The 22124-nt window shown below is 36.6% G+C and overlaps 1 protein-coding gene across 7 annotated transcripts; it reads right to left on the bottom strand.

Annotated features, from left to right (window-relative positions):
• Positions 1-586: 586 nt before the first annotated feature.
• On the bottom strand, positions 587-21080 carry LOC111784195 (threonine--tRNA ligase, mitochondrial 1). 7 transcript variants are annotated; one of them, XM_087122208.1, is made up of 22 exons: positions 20975-21080; positions 20844-20891; positions 20543-20756; positions 20217-20454; positions 20064-20123; positions 10399-10488; positions 9639-9713; positions 9429-9557; positions 8811-8900; positions 8500-8588; positions 8323-8419; positions 8153-8239; positions 7487-7571; positions 7174-7268; positions 6969-7001; positions 6794-6880; positions 4892-4984; positions 2133-2225; positions 1817-2038; positions 1473-1544; positions 1122-1193; positions 587-919 (listed from the first exon to the last, which is right to left on the bottom strand). In XM_087122208.1, exons 3-22 carry the CDS (start codon positions 20668-20670, stop codon positions 824-826), a joined length of 2031 nt encoding a protein of 676 aa, XP_086978334.1. In that variant the 5' UTR covers positions 20671-20756; positions 20844-20891; positions 20975-21080; the 3' UTR covers positions 587-823. The 7 variants fall into 7 exon arrangements, with proteins under 7 accessions (XP_086978334.1, XP_086978333.1, XP_086978332.1 ...); XM_087122207.1 differs by having other exon boundaries at positions 20543-20759; positions 20975-21059; XM_087122206.1 differs by having other exon boundaries at positions 20543-20702; positions 20975-21030.
• Between the last annotated feature and the right edge of the window lie 1044 nt (positions 21081-22124).

Here is a 22124-nt window from a genome sequence, read left to right as displayed (position 1 = left end):
ATGATATATACTTCGTTTGAAATTGCATCCTAAACCTATTGTTTAGACTTGCACCAGCTTATATTAGATGGAATTTGCACAAAAATTTACTAGATTTCTTATTTTATTTGCCTTAAAAATTTTCATTTTTCGTCCGGAGATTCAAAGCTTCAAAAGTCAAGTAATGATACTGTAAAGGCAACGAAATAAGAACATATGGCTTTTCAACCCATTCAATTTTACAGACAAATTTCATTGCGTTTTTATGCTCGGTGAAAATAAAACATCAACAAATAGAAATGTAAACCCTATTAATATTACATATGCATAAAGGCAAAGTCACCGAACACGTTTTGATAATATTAATTTTGATGCATTTTTGGTGCGGCATGGCAGTTCAGCTTGTATCAATATTAAACTGGATGACATTTTTAAACAGATATTTTTCAGATACTTGGAACAATTTCAAGTAAACTATCTGAGTTTCTGGTAGGAAGTTTTCTTAGTTTTGGCGCCTTCATCCATGACCGGTAGGGATCTGCACTAAAAATCATTAAAATCTTTCTAGTTTAGGCCCCTGCACAACCCAAAGCCTCCAACCAACTACTTCAAGAATTCTCCATGGATTAAACCAAAAACAGATATACATCAACACAGTTGAGAAAGTGGAAACAAAATCCCAGACAAGGAAACCAATGTATTCAGGTAATAGGGGGAAGCCAAACAACAATTGAGTTGTAAATTATGGTGAGAAGGCATCTGACCTTTCTCGCAACAATCAGTTTATCAGTAATATCTTACGACGACTGCCCCCAACTTGCTATATTGTCAAATGCAGAAGGATCTAATGGAAGGCTGCAACTTCTTTCTTGAAGTGTTCGAGCAGGTTCTCGATACTCATCACTGAGTGATCACCCTTATCTCTCACCCGTACACTCACCTGCCACAACACAAGGGTTCAATACTACACATTTAACTAAACCGGATAAGACTCGATCAAGATCATTCTTTGGGAAATATAACATACATATATAGAAAATTTATATGGGAAAAGTGTATAGGACCATTAAATTGGGTAATTTTCGCCTTTTAAAGTAAAAAACAAGCAACGGAACAAACAAAGTCATTATAAGCGTTGAAACCTGTTCAGTGTTGGCCTCCTCCTCACCAACGACTAATATGTAGTTATATTGTGCCAACTGTGCTTCTCGCACCTGCAAGAAACCAAGATACCCGTTGCTCATACAAGGAATCTATCAATGTTAACCAACCATTAAATTAAGACTCATTAATCCATTGTATTGAGTAAACAGCATAAAATACTACAATAATCAGACGTATTAGTTTGTTTCAGACACATTTAAATTGCAAGACGCATTAGGGCAGGCAACTCACTTCTATGTTGAAGAACCAGCGAAGTAAGAAATATTTAATTCAACAAGGCACAAAACCATGAACATGAATAACTAAAGGTAAATATATATTGAACTCACCTTCTTCTGAATCTTTCGGTCTGTTACATCCACATCAACATAAAAACCAGCATCATGAATTAAATCACGCACCTACAAAAAAAATAAAACAGCAAGATTAATCATGATATATAAAACGTAACAGCCAGACAAGTCATGTACTCAATTTCCTGTGTGTATTGTACTACAGCAAGTATTCATGTCAGAGGCTCTCTACATTTACATTTAATGAAAATAAACTTATATGGAGTGAGCAAATCCAACAATATATCAGGCTGAAGATTTTGAAAACTAGAATTTTGACAGTGAGACAGGAAAACAGATTCGTTGTAAGGAAATCAAACCAATAACACTTCAAGTGGTACCTTCAGTGCATAAGATTGAGATTTTTCTGATACAGGGCAAACAATTGCTTGACGTGGACTAAGCCAAAAGGGCCACTTCCCTTTGTAGTGCTCCAACAAAATAGCAAACATTCTCTCAACGGACCCCAAGATTGCTCTATGAATCATAACAGGTCGCTCCCTTTTGGCCTCATCCTCTGCTGAGTAATACAAATCAAAGCGAGAAGGAAGCTGGAAATCCAACTGCAAATATACCCAACGTGTAAATGTTTTTGTTTGGTTTTAAAGCCCACGCAACAAATGCAAACAAGATGCTACAAACACAAGTATATAATACCTGAAGGGTTGCACATTGAAATTTTCTTTTCAATGCATCGGATACACTAATATCTATCTTCGGTCCATAGAATGCACCATCTCCTTCATTGATCTATGTCAGATAATCCATTGGTCAAGGAGACACAAACCTCAAAAGGTAAATAAGCATAGAGAGCTAAAATGTTGTCAACATAGATAGACATAAGATTTATACTAAGAAGCATGGACAAGACACAACACGGACACAGTTTCACACTAATTTCTAAAAATGTAAGACACGGTCACACTGGAGACTTTTTTAATAATATTGTCATAATGATACTTCTAAATAAATTAACTACTCAAATTGAACATAACAAAACAGCATTGGTTTCATTAATACATAAACGACAGTGATATGAAAGTTGTTGTCCAACAAAAATTACAATAGAAATATAAAGTACTCGATAGAAATTACATCTTCAATGGAGTGTAGGCCACTGTTGATGGTGGGAGCGTGCAGAGCCGTGTAGCTGCAGGGGTGCCTTTTAGATCGAGCCTTCTTCCTTCTTGTCATTTTACTATTAATTTAAACCTACTTCTCAAAACTAGTGTATTTTTTTAAACCATTTTGATTTGACTCTGCGGATATTACTTTTAAACTACTTTTATGTTGGTTTTGAATACATATTTAAATTTTAAACTCCTTGAGTCTCCTATTTTACAAAAGAAAAATTTACAGCCCTTTTTACCTTTGAGTGTATGTGGCGACCTGTGATCCGAGATATCGAAAATTTAACGGCTTCCAATATTTGCATATTAGGAAATATCTTGATTCTCTTACGATCAAGAACACCATGACTAAAAGCTAGCCAGGAAGAAAATGTGGTAGATATTGATAGGGGAGTCAGAACTATATTGATAAAGAAGAAAATATTGAAAAATCACTACCAAACAATTCGAGGTACTTGGAACCTGCCTTCCTTGATATCACTCAAACCTAAACTAACGCAGTAATTGCTTGCCTTCAATCTTTTACGCTCAGCAGTACTTAAAAAAACCTCTCTTAAAAAACTCCTTAACTAGTTACTAACATACCCTTAACACCCTCCTAACAATATTCATAACCATCTTAATACCATTCCTATCAAATATTTTATACAGAGAGTGAATAAAAAAACTACAACAATTATAGAACGATGACTCTGTACACATACTAGGGCTCAGCCTCACACAAAATTTTGTAAGTTTATGGACATACTTACAAACGAGAAGAGGAATGGATAATAGTATCACTTTTTCCTAAGCAAGTTCTTAACACCATGGATGGCTCTCATAACCCATATTTGGGCCGAGCCACATACCAAATTTGAGTGGGATATTGGTTTCAGAGGGATGGAATTCCCATAGAGGAGCTAAGATAGTTTCTCAACAAGATTTCATTTGACAAACAAAAATATTTAAACATACTATTCAAAATTGGAAGATTATGATCTCTTTCGAGTTGAGGCTTTTAAAAGAAGCAAAATTTATTTGTAATTTGTACGATGAGTTGTGAGGTCTTAGGGCGGGGACTCAATGTAGCTAATGGGTCTGTGTGAAGGGTTCTATTGCTGTGCCACAGCACGCCAGTGTGAATATAAGAGAATGTGGGTTAATTGAAATTCTAGGGTCTTTTTTTTATCCCTAATATATAAAACCTCGAATCAATATTTTTTTTTTCTTTTTTTATAGTTATTTTGAATAATAAAACAAAACCAAAAAAAAGTCAACGTTCTGAAAGTAGACACAAGATATAATTTTTTCTTATTCGAACCAAACCAGTCAATTTTGACTGGTTCAATTTGGATTGCTGATTCACCAATTTTTTCACTCCAGTAGGTTCTCACATAATCTAACACTAATGAAGTCAAAGGTTTCTACGTAGTTACGACCACTTTTTTCCCTTGTTTCCATTAAATAACATCTTCACATCGCTCATTGGATGAATCTTCAAAAATTATTAGAGTTAGCAACAATAGAATGAAATAAACATAGAGCTAACTCTTTGGTCTTCAAACTTTCTTTTCCCCTGGCTACCAAAATGTTATCACTGGAAATTTACTTAAAAAGCCTTTTGAAATTGCAAGTAAAAGCCATGCTTTAAGAAAGGTTTCTAAATAATTACGACCACTTTTTTCCCTTGTTTCCATTAAATAGTATCTTCTCATGGCTCATTGGATTGATCTTCAAAATTTATTAGAGATAGCAACAATATAATGAAACAAACATAGAGCTATGTCTTTGGTCTTCAAACTTTCATTTCCCGCGGCTACCAAAATGTTATCGCTGGAAATTTACTTAAAAAGCCTTTTGAAATTGCAAGTAAAAGCCATGCTTTAAGAAAGCATATTAAGAAAATAGATCACAATATGATAATGTAAAGTGACAAAAAGAGATAAAGAAAAATAAATAAACCAGGAGAGTCCTAAAGAACCAAACTGATTTATAAGCAAGATCCACAAGTAGTGGCATAAATCTGCAAACACTTAAAAGATGGAATGGGGTGTAGAGAGAGAGAGAGGAAAGATTCTATGAACAGGCTAAAATTTATTCATGAAGTAGCTACGTCAAATGCAGAGAATTCAAATTTAGCGAAATTCGATCAGGAGCGCAAAGAAATTTAACGAACACTAGGAAAAATGGTTAAAAACCAATTAAAGTGAATTCAAATTCGTGAGGTTCATGTCATTGTACTAGCATAGCAGTTAAGTGAATCAAAGATGAACATAATGCAGATTCAACCACAATTACAAGTACCTGCCAGGGCTTCCCAAACTCATTCAGTGCTTCTGTAAGTGCAGCTTCAGCTTTCTCCCATGTTTCCAAATCTCCAAGGTATTTCTCTGGCCTCTACAAGATCATAATAAATACTAATAAGAAAAAGCAGTGAGATGTTGAACATGAACCTGTCATCCAACTGGTAAAGAGAAAAACGGCATACAAATTGAGAGTTGGGTAGAGAGGAGTTGATAATGTTATAAAGATTCTGGGGCATATCTTTAGATAAATGGACATAGTAATCATTAAGATACATACAAGGACTAGGACTCTAATAAGCCCAAGGTTAAAAGATTCTATCAAAGGAAAGGAAGCAAAGGTAGAAAATGTGAAAAGTGCAAGAGGAGTATCGATGTTATAAAGATTCTGGGGCACATCTTTAGATAAATGGACATAGTAATCATTAAGATACATACACGGACTAGGAGTTTAATAGGCCCAAGGTTAAAAGAATCTATGAAAGGAAAGGAAGCAAAGGTAGAAAATGTGGAAAGTGCAAGCAGGAGTGTATTGCTAATGGTGGGTAGAATGCGCATCATGGAGAATACTAGGCAGATAAAGTGCGAGACGGTGGCATCTATCTTCTGTTTCCCTCTTTTTGGTAAGGAGAGCATAAAGAGGAGCTCGTCAACTATTACCTAGAAACTTGAATATTTATCTCTAAACTCAATTAGAGGCTACATCGAATGAGGAAGTTTCAACTGAGAAACGTTAAGCTGTAGTAGAGATTAAAGCTGGGGTAGAGGTGATTGTTCATGGATAAGATCTCCCACCCCCTACCTTTTATACTAGCAATAAGTCAATGGTATTTGCCCTTCATCAACAAATGAGAAAAAGAAACGCAGCCATCATCAATGTGCTCAAGGAACGTCAAATGAAGCAAGTGGCTAATGCTCATTCAATGGGATGGTGAATTCAAGGTTAATGAATGCGTGTATCCTAAGCTGCATCCTCATCAATGGGCCTCTATGGCAAAGTATAATGAGAATATTTCAGAAGTAGGGCAGCAGCCTACAAGCTTGATTTGCTAGAGGATTCAATACACACCATATTTTTTACGTATGGGGCCTTCACCATCAGAACTTACAAAGGAGTTGGTGCTGAATGATAAGCCCAGGAACAAAAGACACACTCGATACACCCAATAGTCAAGAGAGGCTTACTAAACTAGTAGGAAGTTCACCAGCCAGGGCAGCACGAAAGTCTTACAGCCTTTTTTGTTCCACATTACTGAGAGTTTAGCAAGAAAGAGTGAAGTGGGGTGGTATTTTTTTAGCAAACTGATTTCGGTAAGAAGAGCATAAGGGGAAGCTTCGGAATTATATTTCTTGATGATTTTCTTTCAAAAATAGAAGTAATAGAAGTACACTAGAGTCCGCAGCTCTACATTAGTGCAAGGAGATGTAAAAGGGGGCAAAACAGAAACACAATACAACTTATACAGAAAGTCAACGTAAACAGGGATTGGTGTGTTAGAGCCAAAATTTTTATTTTTTTATAAGAAAAACTATCATGTTTTTCAATAACCAAAAAACTAGCATGAATGTAAAGGCAATATAATTTCAAATTCGAAACCTAGATTGACAAGTGACGCAACATTTCTAAATATTTTCACACTAAAAAAATTTTGTACAAGAAAACAGTTTCATCAAAAGAATTCGATGAAGGGAAAGTAGGATGTGTCCTCCCTAACAAAAAATGCATCAGATATCATTACTGGAATTCAAATTAAGTGAAGGTAAGGACAAAGAAATATTCTTTAAATGCATTCTTTACTAAAATAAATACATATGTTTTGTCATCAATTTTTACAGAAAAAATCATTTCCCTGTTACACCTTAAAAAACAAAAAAGGGAAAAAAAAAAAAAACGCTAACATACCGTTGATAGCTTCAGCTCAAATGTGAACCCAAAAATGTCATAAGCATATTGGATGAACTCTAGGACTCCCCTGACTTCATCTTTTATCTATATAATGAACACGAAACATAAGAAAAGAGGGATCTTAATAATCTCACAAATAATACTCGTCGCATATCAATTAAATAATATTAACCTGTGACTCCCTACAGAAGATATGAGCATCATCCTGCAAAAGTGGACTGAACTTATTAAGTAGACTGTGTATGCATATAGAATACCAACCAAATTAACATACCCAAAGAACCAAGCTACGGAAACCGTATGGAACCTATATAATAAGATGCTAACAAAATTATATCCAAGCACAATTTCATAAATACAACAGCACTTAGAAATACCTGCTGAAATCTTCTCACACGAGTCAATCCAGTCAGAGCCCCACTAGCCTCATTACGGTGCAAGACCCCAAAATCAGCTAACCGAAGAGGAAGTTCTGCAGATCAATAGTAAACATTAAAGAAACAATTGACCAATAGAAAAATCAAGAAGAAGAAAAAAAGATAAATGAACAAGTTCACTAAATGTGGTAGACTACAAAGATTTACACTGAGTGACAATGAACTGCGGACATCACACTCACCAGAATAATTTTTGTTTTTTTTTTAAATACTGAGAAATTTTACATATTAACATGGATGCACCCGAACTTACCCCTATAAGAACGAACTCTATGCTGAAACATCAAACAATGGCCAGGGCAATTCATCGGTTTCAATCCAAATTCCTGCTTTTCAATCTGTACAAGAATTTAGAAGCTCACACTGCCAACCTTATCCATTCACAAAGTCTTTACAATGGATATACGAAAAAAAAAAAAAAAAAAAAAAAAAAAAAATCCAAAATTTGCTTTTCCTGATTATAGCAAATCCTTTGATACGTTTGATCATCTGTCTCTTTTTTATTGCTTCAACTTTGTGTTTTGTTTTCCTTCAAGCAGAAAACTATTGATGACATTGTTGTACAGTTAAAGACTTCATCCCTCGCATTTCTTTGGCTAGCAATTTTCTACAAGGATGATCCTTAAGAGGAAGTGTGATCTCTAAGGAATATTTTCTGGAAAACGATTAGCAAAAAGTTCATCATATTTTCTCAACTTCCCTCAAGGCTCTGATAGTGCAATTTCTTTTTTTAGTTTCTAAATGAGTATACTCTCTGATAGTGCAATTGATATTCAAATCAATTGGAAAGCCTTGAATGGCTCTGGCTAGTTTGAAAGTCTACCTTACCTCCTGAAATCTCTTTTGGTTTAATATGCAAGTTCCCTTTTAAAAAAAATACGCATAAAGCCAATGTCTAGATATTATTTCAAGGCCGAACCTCAAATAAGAACATATTCTCCTTATAATTTGCAGCATGACCAGACGTTTCCCATAGTTGCATATTGAACATATTTGGTGACACAACCTGCAAAAGAACTGAAAGTGTTAGGTATTAAGATATATCTATGAATTACAATTCTACAAGGACCAATAACATTGGATGTCAACCTCTTCATAACCTCGATCCCTATATTGAGCTCGCATAAACTCCATCAGTTTGTGGTAGATCCGAGCCCCATGAGGAAGGAAGAACCAGCTTCCAGGGCTACGATCGATATGACAAGAGGATTTCAAGAACAGTAATAGTCACAGGTGGCTACACTTTTGAGTTAATCAAGCACTTACCTAAGTGGATGACAAAAGAAAAGCTCCTGCTTTGTACCCAGTAATCTATGATCATACTTCTTTGCCTCCTCAAGCATATTGATGTATTCCTGCACAAACACAGACTTCAAAATAAGACAGTGCCAACAAAAAGAAGGGAATAATATGGATGGAAAACCCTTTTAATGCAATATGCATGTGAAACTGAACTTTTCCGATTGTAATCAAATCAACATATTAATTTTCAATCACAACCTAAGTTCAACACATCCTCGTTGAATCAGCAAAAATATGTGGTTTATAAGAACTAATAAAGAAATTATAAAAAGCACCTTCAAACGGTTTTTATCAGGATAAGATATCCCATAAACTCTTTGTAGGCTTTCACGATCTTTACTTCCCCTCCAATAGGCCGATGATGCCTGAAATTTCAAATTAAGTATGACAGCTTCATAAATAAATATCAAAATGACAAAATACACAGAATAAAGGGCAAGAAGATAAGGCATCTCTTCCCGAGCACCCAAAAAATGGATCTAATAAACAACCACAATCAAAGTTGGAAACACTAGAAAGAAAGAAAAGTTATTTGTGTAGGTTTTCTTAAGATAGGATGCCCTGTACAATCTCCCAAAAGCTACAAAAATCTCCATTTTCTTAGAATTTTGATTGATCCTTTTAATCTAAATCAACCTAATGACAGCTCTGGTAGAGCTCTTTTAAATGATATAGCTTTTCCCTTAAACCACCAATCCGAGAACTCCAGAAATGCCATATCTAAAACTTTGTGCAAACACCAAGTCATTCCGAACGTGTAGTATAATCAGGATCAGTGACAGTTGAATTTATTTGTTTTGAAGAACATAGCTAATTGTTCTTCCGACTATATATCCCGGATAAGGTTCAAACATTACATTCAGATTTGAGTAAACAAGAAAATAAATAATTACCTTCAGGCATGCAAATGCCTTCACAAATGATGTATTTGGTATGTGGGGACCACGACATAAATCAACCAAGGGACCACATCTATAAACAGTGATAGTCTTGTCTTCTGGCAAATCATTGATGATTTCAACCTGATTAAAATCATACATAAATAGGAATATTAGAGCTTCAATCACCAATCATCAAATGAACTGCAAATTTTATTCAATTGCCTTGAATTTATTGTCGGAAAAGATTTCAAGAGCTTGTTCCCTTGAAACTTCAATGCGCTCAAATGGTTGTTTCTCCTGAAAATTAAAGAAAAATAGATTGAATTATTCCGCTGACAACAATAATACTCTGTAATGATACACTCATGCATGAAACCAGATCATTGAATACTTTATTGGGAAGAATCTTGCAGCAGTTTATTTTCTAGCTAAAAAGACAATAATACAGTTAATAAATAGATGATAAGCAAGCACTAACAAAGTGGAGGTAGCAAAAGATCTGCACTGTAGTTTCTAGCTTCTCATACACTTTCACATCGTTTGACAATTTTGTTACAAGAAAATATCGATTGTCAATTATTGATTCACAACTAGTCCTAAAAATTTGAACAACCAAAGGGATAGTATACTTGCACTGAATCTTTACACTCTTTATAATAAATGAAACTAAAGTTAACTAGGGTTAGGATGTGAACTCTCTAGCACAGCGCTACAGTATGTAAAATTGGTCACAAAACCTTGGCTGAGCCTTTTTCATATGAGAAAGACAATGAAATTACAACAGCACCAGTCCTCTCCCTTCGAAGGAAAGATAATAATGAAAGAAAGAAAAAAAAAAATAGTCATGAGCATTCTTTATATATATAACTATTAACATACTTCTTCCACGTGTAAATTCATGGAAAAACATAAAAACCAGATTTTAATTATATGAAATAAGTGGGGTCAACTCCTTATCAAGAAAAATAAAATAGGACAATACCGATACAGCCTTCAATGCACCAGACTCAATTTTCTTGAAGTGGTCATCATTCAAGCCCAAATCATCATAAAAAGCATCATAATAGAATCCCTGACATGGAAGTCCAATTAGTCTATAGGAAACAAAACTGCAAGCATAAAAATTAGAGAAGATACATACAGTGTTTATAAGAAACAATTTATTGTTGTACGAAATTTATAAAAGAATGTGACAATAACATCTCCCATTGGACAAGAGAGAAGCATAACTATAAGATTAAAAAAGAAGTGACAAATTACGCCAAGATGTGGCTAGGTAAATAGCATTCTAAAAAAATCTATTGTAGCCTCGTTCTTTTCCCCAAAAAAACCTTTGATTTCTTTCCATCCATATTCGAAGACACTCATCTTTCTTGATGGGGCTGCACTGTTCTTTGTAGGAGACAATTGAGGATTTGAATCAAATCCTTCGGAGATATGGGTTTGCTCACTCAATTCAGAACTCTTCCCTGGAGATGCTTGGTGTGTGGCTTGCTTGAAATAAATAATATGAAATGATCTAAACCAATATATATGAACCCTAGAGTTTCATACTTTCCAGATGTCTTTCTTCCTTTTAGTTTTTGTCGTGGTAGACCCATAACCCTCTTTCCACCAGTAGCAATTTGATCTCCCTCCACCTTCATCACTCCCCTCACTAGGCTACATCGCCCCTTATTTCAATACCAACTCACAATCCAATAGGTAATTTTCAACTCCATGTGCATTTGTAATAAGGAGAATTAGTGTTGTACCAATAACTTTCAGCATTGTAACTAAAATGAAACTCAAATTTGGTGCATCCGCATAGGTCGACCCTCTCTCTCATTCGTGACATTTTCACTCTCCCTCTCCCACAAACCCATCTCTTTCCAACTTTTCCCTTCACACCATCCCCATTGAGCTAAGATTGTAAACCCAACCAGGCCCAAAATAAATATTTTGGCTATTTTCACCTATTTAGATATTGGTTCAGTTTCATACACCAATAAATCAAAGTCAGCAGTTAAACGCACATTTTAGCCAAAATATGAAGGAACTGAACTATGATCTCCCTAAACAAAGGAGGGTTCATCTACACTACACCACAAAGATAATCCAGTCTCCAATCACTAGATAATTTGGGTTTTTTTTTTTTTTTTTCTTCCAATCTAAGGATAGTTTATCCGATTAGGACACATATCCTCGACCTAAAAGTTCAAAAACCCCACCCCCCCACAGGCCACATGTTGCTGAACTCAGAAAAAAGATATAATCTAGATATTTTTCTCCAAAAGATGTTGGACGTTCTATCAAAAACAGGTCAAGGTCCTTCACCCTTGCTTTGGAATGTGACATTTGATATTGTCGGAAATTCCAAAAGAAGCAAGGTTCTTTTGATGGTCCTTGGCACACAGAGATCAATTCTCTTGATAAAATTCAAATAAAAATTGCTCTCTCTCCTTTATTATAAGAAGCAAGAATACATTATGCACATAACCAAAAAATACAGCCTAAGGGCAAGAGAAAGAGAGATCCCACTTCTACACCAAAAGACCAGAAAAGAGATTTCCAATTTGATAAGATGATGGCCAAGGTGTAATTGAAAAAGAATCAAAAGAAGTTGACTTATACTCAAAAGTTCAATGATTTCCCTCGAACAAAATTATCGAGCCAAAGAATCAAAAAAGTTGACTTATCCTCAAATTGAAATCTATCTTGCCGATGAAATAAGGAAAAGAAACTTCATGATTATATTTTCTCAATTTTGTTTTCTCCAACGAAGTATTCGCCAAAATCTATCAACATTCCAATTTGTGATGCTGTCTCCTCCAATGACTTGGGATTTCTTGTTGAGCAAGTTTTTTGGACATAGCTTCCAGATCAAGCCTAATAATTTGTAAGTAATGTTTTTGCTGCTAACATGTTGGGAAAGGGAGAGTGAAAGAGATAGGAATAGATAAAATAGATGAAACCTCCAGTGCTTTGTTATTGTTTTCTGACTCAATACTTAAAAGGGTTATACAATTCCAGTATTTATAGGCTTATACACTGGACGTAAAATATGGAAATATAGATAAATTCAAATCTACTAACAATCTCCTAAAATTTTGGTAGTTTGAATATTTGAATCATATCTCAACTACTTTAAATCATATCTTCATTTTGAATACTTTGAATCATATCTCAACACTCCCCCTTGATTCAAAGTTGCAAATGTCAAGTACAGAGTTTTTCTTTTGACAAGGCCTTCGTAAGTATGTCTGCTTCAACCCGTACAATGTCTGTCTCAGCTTGTATACCTTTGTTTCTTTGTCTTCCTTTATGAATCCCTCTGCCGGTGTTACATAAACCTCTTCTGGTAAATCTCCATCAAACTGATAAACAGGTCACCGCAATGGGTTGCACGTCCCATGCAAATCTCCATAGAACTTTTCGTTTGGCAAGTCAACCATATCCCATGTTCCATTTTTCTTCACGGACTGCATCTCTACTGCCATGGCTTTCTTCCAGTCTTCTTTTTCAGTTGCTTCTTCATAATTCATAGGGTCTGAAACAGTAAGAGCAAATTGACATGATGCATATATGTCAGCTAAAGATTTATACTTCCTTGGAGGTGTCTCATCCAAAAGTTCTTTCAAGAGAAGAGTTGTTGTTCAGTGATGCTGAAGATGATGAATTTGACACATTTTGTGTTGCAGTGGATGCACTGAGAGATACACTGGAGTTGACCTTTGTCTCTTCATTTGGGGAAACTTCAACTATAATTTTTTGCTGCTTCTGTTCTTTACTCCAATCCCAACTCACGTTTTCATTAAATATTGCATCCCTTCTAACTAAAATCTTTTCACTAAGGGGGTTGTATAATCTATATGCCTTTGATTGAGTACAATAGCCAATGAAAATGCATTTTTCAGATTTTTCATCAAGCTTTTGACGAATTTGAGGATGTTTCAAACCATAAGCAACACAACCAAAGATTCGTAAATGACTTACAGATGGTTTCCTTCCATGTCATGCTTCATAAGGAGTTCGATTCATAACAGCTTTTGTTGGTGAGAGATTTAATAGACAAACAGATGTTGCTACAGCTTCTGCCCAAAATTGGTTTGGAAGTCTCCTTACTTGTAACATACTCTTGCCATCTCCACAATAGCTCGATTTTTTCGTTCAGCGATTCCATTTTGTTCTGGAGTGTAGGGAGCTGTTAACTCCCTTTGGATGCCCTCTTCTTCACAAAACAGATTAAACTCTTTAGATATGAACTCGCCACCTCTGTGTGTGCGAAGAACTTTAATGTGACAGCCATTTTGGTTCTCCACCATAGCTTTAAAAATCTGGAACTTTTGAAAAGTTTCTGACTTATGTTGTAGGAAGTAAACCAAGCTCATGCGACTATAATCATCAATGAATAGTAAAAAGTATATACTCCCACCCAAGGACTTCGTTTGCATTAGCCCACATAAATCAACATGAATTAGTTCTAGACAATGTGAAGCTCTTTTAGCTTTTCCAACAGGAAATAACTTCCTAGTCTGCTTGCCATAAATGCATCCTTCACATAAATTAGTTGAGTCAATTCTTGGTAATCCGAAAACCATACATTTATCCTTGAGTATTTTCAGGCCGTTCATATAAAGATGTCCATATCTAAGATGCCATAATGTTGAGTCATCTTTCGTGCTAGCAGTAAGAGCAAAATCCTCCAGGTTAGAAACATCCAGTGGAAACATCTTATTTGAAGTCATGGCAATTTGAACTTTATGGCCTGATTTCTTATGTGTAATGACACATGTGTTGTCATCAAATAGAACGGAATATCCTCTGGTCATCAATTGTCCAACACTCAATAAATTGTACCCTAAATCAGGTACATATTGAACATTATCTAATTGTTTTATCTTACCATGACTAGTTACGACTTTCACTGTACCTTTTCCTTCAACTTGCATCTCTTTTGTATTTCCAAGTTGCACCTTAATTTTTTGCGTCTCATCAAGCTCTTTGAAGGATTTGGTGCCTCATATGGTTCAAGCATCCGCTATCAACAAACCATAAGTCACCTTTTTTCGGATTAGTATCCATGCACGCCATAAACAACTTTTCTTCTTCTTCTTCTTCATTCTCTGCTGCAAAATTCATTCGTTGATTTTTATACCAACAATCAGATTTTGTGTGCCCATACCTTCTACAATGGTAACATTGTATGACATTCCTTTGTTCATTGAATTGTCTCTGTGCATCACTTCTCCATCTACCCCTGTTATCACGACCACCATGAACGCTACGAAATCCTCCTCTTCCACGACTTCTACCAGATAAATGAATATTTTCTCTTTCGTTGTTTTCGTTGTTGGTTGTCTCCTTCACTTGTAGTGCTTTTTTTTCGTTCCTTTCTGATGCTCTATTGATTCTTGCCTCATGAGCCTGGAGCGAGCCCATCAGTTCATCAACGGAGAGTATGGATATATCCTTAGCTTCTTTTATGGCAGCCACCACATGGTCAAACTTTGGAGTCAAGCTTCTCAACACCTTTGCAACAATTGTTTCATCTGAGATTTTCTCTCCATAGGTACGCATCTGACTGACTATTGTCATTGCTCTTGACAAAAAATCAGCAATTGATTCGCCATTTGTCATGAGTAGAGTTTCAAAATCACGTCTTAGAGATTGCAATTTCACTTTCATGACCTTTGAATCTCCTAGAAACTCCTTCTGTAGAATTGACCACGCCTGCTTTGATGTGGTTGCTGCTGCAATTCGTGAAAAAATAGTCTCATGAACTGCTTGCTGAATAATGAATAGAGTCTTGGCATCGTTTTTCCTGGTTTCTCTTAGTCTCTCCTTTACTTCTATTGTGGGTTCAAATACATCAACGAACCCGTGCTCCACCAAGTCCCATAGCTCCTGCAACCTGAGCAAAGTCTTCATCTTGATGCTCCACCACTCATATTTCTCACCATTAAAGATTGGTAACAACGGTGCAGAGGAAGAAAAACCAGCTACTGCCATTTTTGTTTTGTGAAAGAAAATAATCACTCACCCTCGTGTCGAAGGAACTTGGCTCTGATACCAAAAATTGTTGGAAAAGGGATAGTGAAAGAGATAGGAATAGATAAAATAGATGAAAGCTCCCGTGCTTTGTTATTGTTTTCTAACTCAATACTTAAAAGAGTTACACAATTCCAGTATTTATAGGCTTATACACTGGACCATAAATAGTAAAATATGGAAATCTAGATAAATTCAAATCTACTAACAATCTCCTAAAATCTCCTAAAATCTTGGTAGTTTGAATATTTGAATCATATTTCAACTACTTTAAATCATATCTTCATTTTGAATACTTTGAATCATATCTCAACATAACATGCATTCAGTTTAGCTTCAACAAAATAGACATATCTTCTAGAGGAAGGATTTAGAAGTTCACATTTGGTGGATTGTATTATTTTTATAACTTCCACATTTAAAGCCAAGAAGATTGCAAGCGAAGAAGATATACGTGCATCAAAATGCTTTTGTGGAAGAAACTATACTGGACAACCCTAACCACTTGCAATTGGATGGAGAATTAACAAGGAGCAATAGTGCACTACTTTCTTGTCTATTTTCAATATCTTAAATGGAAGTCTTTGCAGAACCACTTATACACCTTTTCTCAGATTTTTGGATTGTCATCATATAAGATGTTGATCGCAAGTCTGCCTTCATAGTTGGGTGTTGCCAACCCCATCATTCTCAGTGCTCACAATGCTTTGCATGATGTTCGCACCATTGCGTTGATGCTCTTAATAGAATCACAGACCATATGGATTATTGCTGATTTCCTCAAAGCTTGAGAAGAAACACAATTTTGTTTCAATCTTGAAACTTCTGATTAATATTTGGGCTTAATACAATGGATAGAAGTTGTGTTAAAGATCACGTATTTGTTTAGATTGCTGTCAGTTAGTATCTAATTAAATCTCCGTTAGGAGTTAGATTTACTTTTGATTTGATTTGATTTGATTAGCTTTGTTTACTGGTTTGTTACCAGATTTTCTGCCGATTTAGGTAGATTTTCTATATATCTTTTTGTATTCCCTGTATATATATAGAGCATTCTTGCTCTTCATAATTCAATCTTCTCATCAATCATTCAATAACTCACTCTTTCACTACCAATTGGTATCAGAGCTATCTTCTTAAGGGATCTGTGAGATCAAAATGGGAGGAGAATCAAATTTTTCCGCTGTTGCACCACCAGTTGTCGATGGAGACAATTATCAAATGTGGGCAGTTCGTATGGAGACTTATTTGGAGGCCTTGGATCTTTGGGAAGCAATAGAAGAGGATTACGAGGTCCCTCCGCTTCCAGCAAATCCTACTGTAGCACAAATCAAAGTACAGAAGGAAAAGAAGACAAGGAAATCAAAGGCGAAAGCTTGCCTATTTGCCGCTGTATCTCAAATGATGTTCATGCGAATAATGTCCCTCAAAACAGAAAAGAAAATCTGGGATTATCTCAAAACCGAATATGAAGGAGATGAGAGGATTCGTGGAATGAAAGCCCTAAATTTGATTAGGGATTTCGAGTTGCAGAAGATGAAGGGTCTGAATCGGTGAAAGAGTACTCTGACAGACTTCTCAACATCGCCAACAAGGTGAGATTGCTTGGTTTTGTATTAAATGATTCCAGGATCGTTGAAAAGCTGCTAGTCACTATTCCAGAGAAGTTTGAAGCCACCATTACTACTCTGGAGAACACCAAAGATCTGTCAAAGATTTCTCTTACAGAACTCTTGAATGCTTTACAAGCACAAGAGCAAAGAAGGTCTATGAGGCAAGAAGGGGTGATTGAAGGTGCCTTACTTGTTAAGCATCAAGACAGCCGCAAGTATAAAAACAACAAAAATTTCAAAAATCAATTGACGTATGGAGATTCATCTGCCAATTATCAGAAGACAAAAGGAGGAGGGTTCAAAAAATCCTATCCACCTTGCTGCCATTGTGAGAAAAAAGGTCATCCACCATACAAGTGTTGGAGAAGACCTGACGCCTTCTGCTCTAAATGCAATCAACTTGAACATGAAGCTGTGATCTGCAAAGCCAAATATCAGGTGAAAGAAGTAGATGTACAGGTAGTTGATCAAGAAGAAGAAGAAGAAGAAGAAGATCAATTGTGTATGGTCACTTCTTCCTCAAGCAAAGAATCAAGCGAGAGCTGGTTGATTGACAGTGGGTGCACAAATCACATGACATATGACAAGGAGTTTTTTGAGGAATTAAGAGACACTGAAGTCAAGAGAGTGAGGATTGGCAATGGTGAACACTTGGAAGTCAAGGGAAAAGGCACAGTAGCTATAACAAGCTATGAAGGTACAAAATTTATTCCAGATGTTTTATTTGTACCTAAAATTGATCAAAATCTGTTAAGCGTTGGTCAGTTACTTGATAAAGGCTATAAAGTATTGTTTGAGAATAAGCCGTGTTTGATCAAAGATGCTAGTGGCAAAGACTTGTTCAATGTCAAAATGGAAGGAAAAAGCTTTGCTCTAAATTCGACGGCCTTTATATCTAGAGCTAGTGCCATTGGGACTTGGCACAAAAGACTTGGGCACTTTCATCATCGAGGTTTGCTTCAGATGCAGTCAAAGAAGTTGGTAGAAGAACTCACTGACATTGATGATGACATGCCTCCTTACCGTGCTTGTATTTTTGGGAAGCAACATAGGCAACCCTTTCCTAAACAGGCATGGAGAGCCTCGAAAAAACTGCAGCTGGTTCATATTGATCTTTGTGGTCCTCAGCGAACACCATCATTATATGGTAATCTTTATTACATTGCTTTTATTAATGATCTAACAAGAATGTGTTGGATATTCTTGCTGAAGCAAAAGTCAGAAGTTGCGGGTGTATTTTGGAAATTCAAAGCCAAAGTTAAGAATGAAAGTGCATGCTTGATTCAGACTATAAGATCAGATAATAGCAAGGAGTACACTTTAGAAACTTTTAGCAGGTTTTGTGAAAAGGCTGGAATTGAACATCAATTGACAGCACCATACACTCTTCAACAGAATGACGTCAATGAAAGGAGGAATAGATTCATAATGGAGATGACGAGATGCATGCTTCATGAGAAGGATCTTCCAAAACGTTTTTGGGAAAAAGCAGGAAACACTATTATGTGTTTGCAAAATCTAATTTCAACAAAAGCTGTGAAGGACTTGACACCATTTGAAGTTTGGTATGGTTATAAACCTTCTTTAAAGTTCCTTAGAGTATTTGGGTGTCTTTGCTTCACTTACATTCCACAGGTCGAGCGTGATAAGCTTGACAAAAAGTCAAAAGTTGGCATCTTTGTTGGATATAGCACTATATCCAAAGGTTACAGAGTTTTTGAACCACACATTAGTTGTGTTATTGTGAGCCGAGATGTTCATTTTGCTGGAAATGAGCAATGGAATTGGGAAGAACTGACGAAGGTGAATCTGATTTTTAATGCACCAAACAATTTAATCTTTGGTAGCATGTTAGAAGAATCTAAAGATGAACGACAAGATGCTTTGGTTGATGATGCACCTGTCCGAGGAGGAGCTTTCAGTGATCGAGAAAAACAAAATCTGGGAGTTGGTTGATCGACCTCTAAACAGAAAGATAATTGGAGCAAGATGGGTGTTCAGAAAAAAGCTTGGAGTTCACAGCATCTAAACAAAGAGGAGTGTTAAAGATCACGTATTTGTTTAGATTGCTGTCAGTTAGTATCTAATTAAATCTCCGTTAGGAGTTAGATTTACTTTTGATTTGATTTGATTACTGGTTTGTTACCAAATTTTCTGCAGATTTAGGTAGATTTTCTATATATCTTTTTGTATTCCCGGTATATATATAGAGCATTCTTGCTCTTCATAATTCAATCTTCTCATCAATCATTCAATAACTCACTCTTTCACTAACAAGTTGGTTTATAACAATCCTCACACGGGTTTCCTATAAGAGAAGCATCTAGCTAAAGAACACATGGAATTTAGGCAGTCAAAATAATAGAACTTCACATTGCTGAAGAGTACGGATGAAGATTCAGCAAAAGTTGCTGATAATGACCACCGTCCAAATAACATGGAGTTGTGGCCATAAACAGGGAAAGTGCATTGGCAAAGGACCTACGAAAGAGAGAGAGAAGAAAGGTATATGCTAAATATGGACAAGAAGAGAACTAAGAAAGCGAAGTTGATTGAGAGGATGAAATATGGACACTGAAAAAATCACATGGAAGATGACAAGCTTCTGAACGCAACTAGGCAAAGAGGTTGAAAGAAAGAGTCTCCTATTGAAATTGGTACAGAATTCAAGTTCTTTCTGAATTATTTTTGCTCTGCATTTCTAGGCAACAGAAGAGAGAGAAGGGAAGACAAGCTGAAATTGCAGCTGGACTATTAGAGGCATTACCAGAGAGGAGTACTAGGTTAATTTGGCAGATGTAGTGCTCAATAGTCGTTTAAATCCTTTTCTCTATATTCAACATCCTAAGTATAGCAACAATATAGGCAAATTCCTTTAGCTGTTGGACAACCAAAATAAAAAATGCTTCCCACTTTCAGAATATCTTGTCATCCATCTCTTTGACTTTAAAATTGTTTGGTCAACCAAATATGGATCATCACGAATAGATATAAATATGCATACCTCTCCTCTAGTGGTGCAGGGTCCAATGCAGAGCTTGCAACCATACTCCATCTCGAGCGACTAAGCCAGGAAAAACAATACAGGTGAAACGGTGTAATGAACTGTCATCAATGAGTTCAGATTGAATGCACGAGAATACATGGGGCTATCAACCTGTCCAAGTATATGAGCGCTAGAATGCCAAAATGTGTCGCGCCCTTCATCGCTTTCGAAGGTGAACAGCTTAAGCTCACAGTCGCCTTCTAGCGGCCTACACATGTCCCATAGAACTCCATCAACTTGGGCAATCAAAGCATTCGCAGCCAAGCTTTTCGAGATTTCTCTTGCTACATCTATTGGTGCTGTTTGCCATTTCTTACCCGCCTTCACCGTCCCATCCGGCAAGGTGATCCTAAAAAAGCAAAGAACAAAGTAAAATTCGGATTTCATGAGCTCAAGCATAGGTTATCCAATTCCATATATGGGACCGTTATACTAACTCGATTGGATCAGAGGGAAGAGAACGACGGTCGGCGAGCAGCTTTGCTTGTATCGACTGAAAAAGTTGGATGCGTTTAGGAATGACAGAATTGAGATAGTGCTCATCTTTAGGGTGCTGCGCCGCCATTGAAGCTTGTGTCCCCGCCGTTGGTTGTGCAACTGAGGAGCAGAGGCGGAGAGAAGTTGTAGACAGGAGAGAAGTGGAGGATGAAACTGCTTTACGGCCAATTCGAGAGCATAAGCATAAGAATAGCATATGCAGATGAATTTCGAGGGTTTAGGAAGGGGTTAGGGTTTTACCAAAAATACCTTCCACCGAGGAATGTTGGCCTTGGGGAAAATGATGGCCTGCAAATGAGATTGAGAGTGAGAGACGAGAGAGTCAACGTGAGAGAGAGACAGAGACAAATAGTCAGAGATAGGGTTTCAACGAGAAGAGACGCGGAATGCGTTGAAGAGGGCACAGGCGCGCCTTTCACGCCGAGGAATAAAGCAACGAATGTCAATAGAGATACGCGGGCGAGGGTTTCTCACAAAGGAAATTTAACTGTAGCGCATCGGATTCTCATGTGATTAAATGCCATATTTATTCGTTGGTTTCTCTGCTCCTTTGAAATTTCTTCACTTGATTTATTGTGACATATATTTACTTATCAATGTCATAATTGAAATTTGTGCTAATAGTATGATAACAAATTCAGAAACATAGGTGTAAACTTTGTGATAACAAATTCAGAAACATAGGTGTAAACTTTGTTGTCCGGTTCTTATGACAGTGGATATCAATACTATGTCCTTTGTCTTTGCTGCTGTTTTTCTCGGAGTCATGGTCGTACATTATTAACCGTGCGACGTCATGATTTTGACAGGCTCATGAGAAGGCTTAAGGAAAATTCAAGCCTATTCATATTTTCCATCCATATTCATAATTTTGCCAACTAAACAAATTCATGCAGAATCCAAACTTGCTTAGTCACACACGCTGTCTATACATGCATGTTCATTCATCTACGACTCTAGTCGACTTGCCTCTACACTAGGCCAAGTCGTCCAATTCAACTTTGCCTCTACTCTAGGCCAAGGTCTCTCATAACGCAACGTCGCATCCTATCATCATCTTGGTTCCCAGCAACATGACCCATGCATCGTGATGTCGTCTCATGTCTAAGGATAGCTTGACCATCTTGGCTTGCTCAGACATGCCTATCGAAACCGACTCATGTGTCACTCATCTCACTGGGACATCCTGAATATCCATCCATCTGGATTCTCATTGGAGCATAAATCCCCCTGTGTTCATGTCATGTCATTTATGGACTCCATACCAGATAGTGAATGCATATACCAACCTCCGACACATGGCCTAGGGCGCAATGTCGACATATTTGTGTTGTCTGACACTGTCTTTGAAAGACCCATTCAAAAGAAGATGCTCGTCTTGCTATGTTCGCCCACGATATGTGTCACATGGTATCTCGCTTAGGCCCTCAAGGGTAGTGGAGAGCAAACACCATGTCTCCCTCTTATAGTAACTTTTGAGGCATTTCTAATCTTTCTAGAGCAAATGTGATTTTGACGAGC

The sequence above is a fragment of the Cucurbita pepo genome, chromosome 3, assembly GCF_057944985.1.
Source record: "Cucurbita pepo subsp. pepo isolate OVF chromosome 3, ASM5794498v1, whole genome shotgun sequence".
Taxonomy (NCBI): Eukaryota; Viridiplantae; Streptophyta; class Magnoliopsida; order Cucurbitales; family Cucurbitaceae; genus Cucurbita; species Cucurbita pepo.
This window is presented reverse-complemented; position numbering and strand designations above follow the sequence as displayed.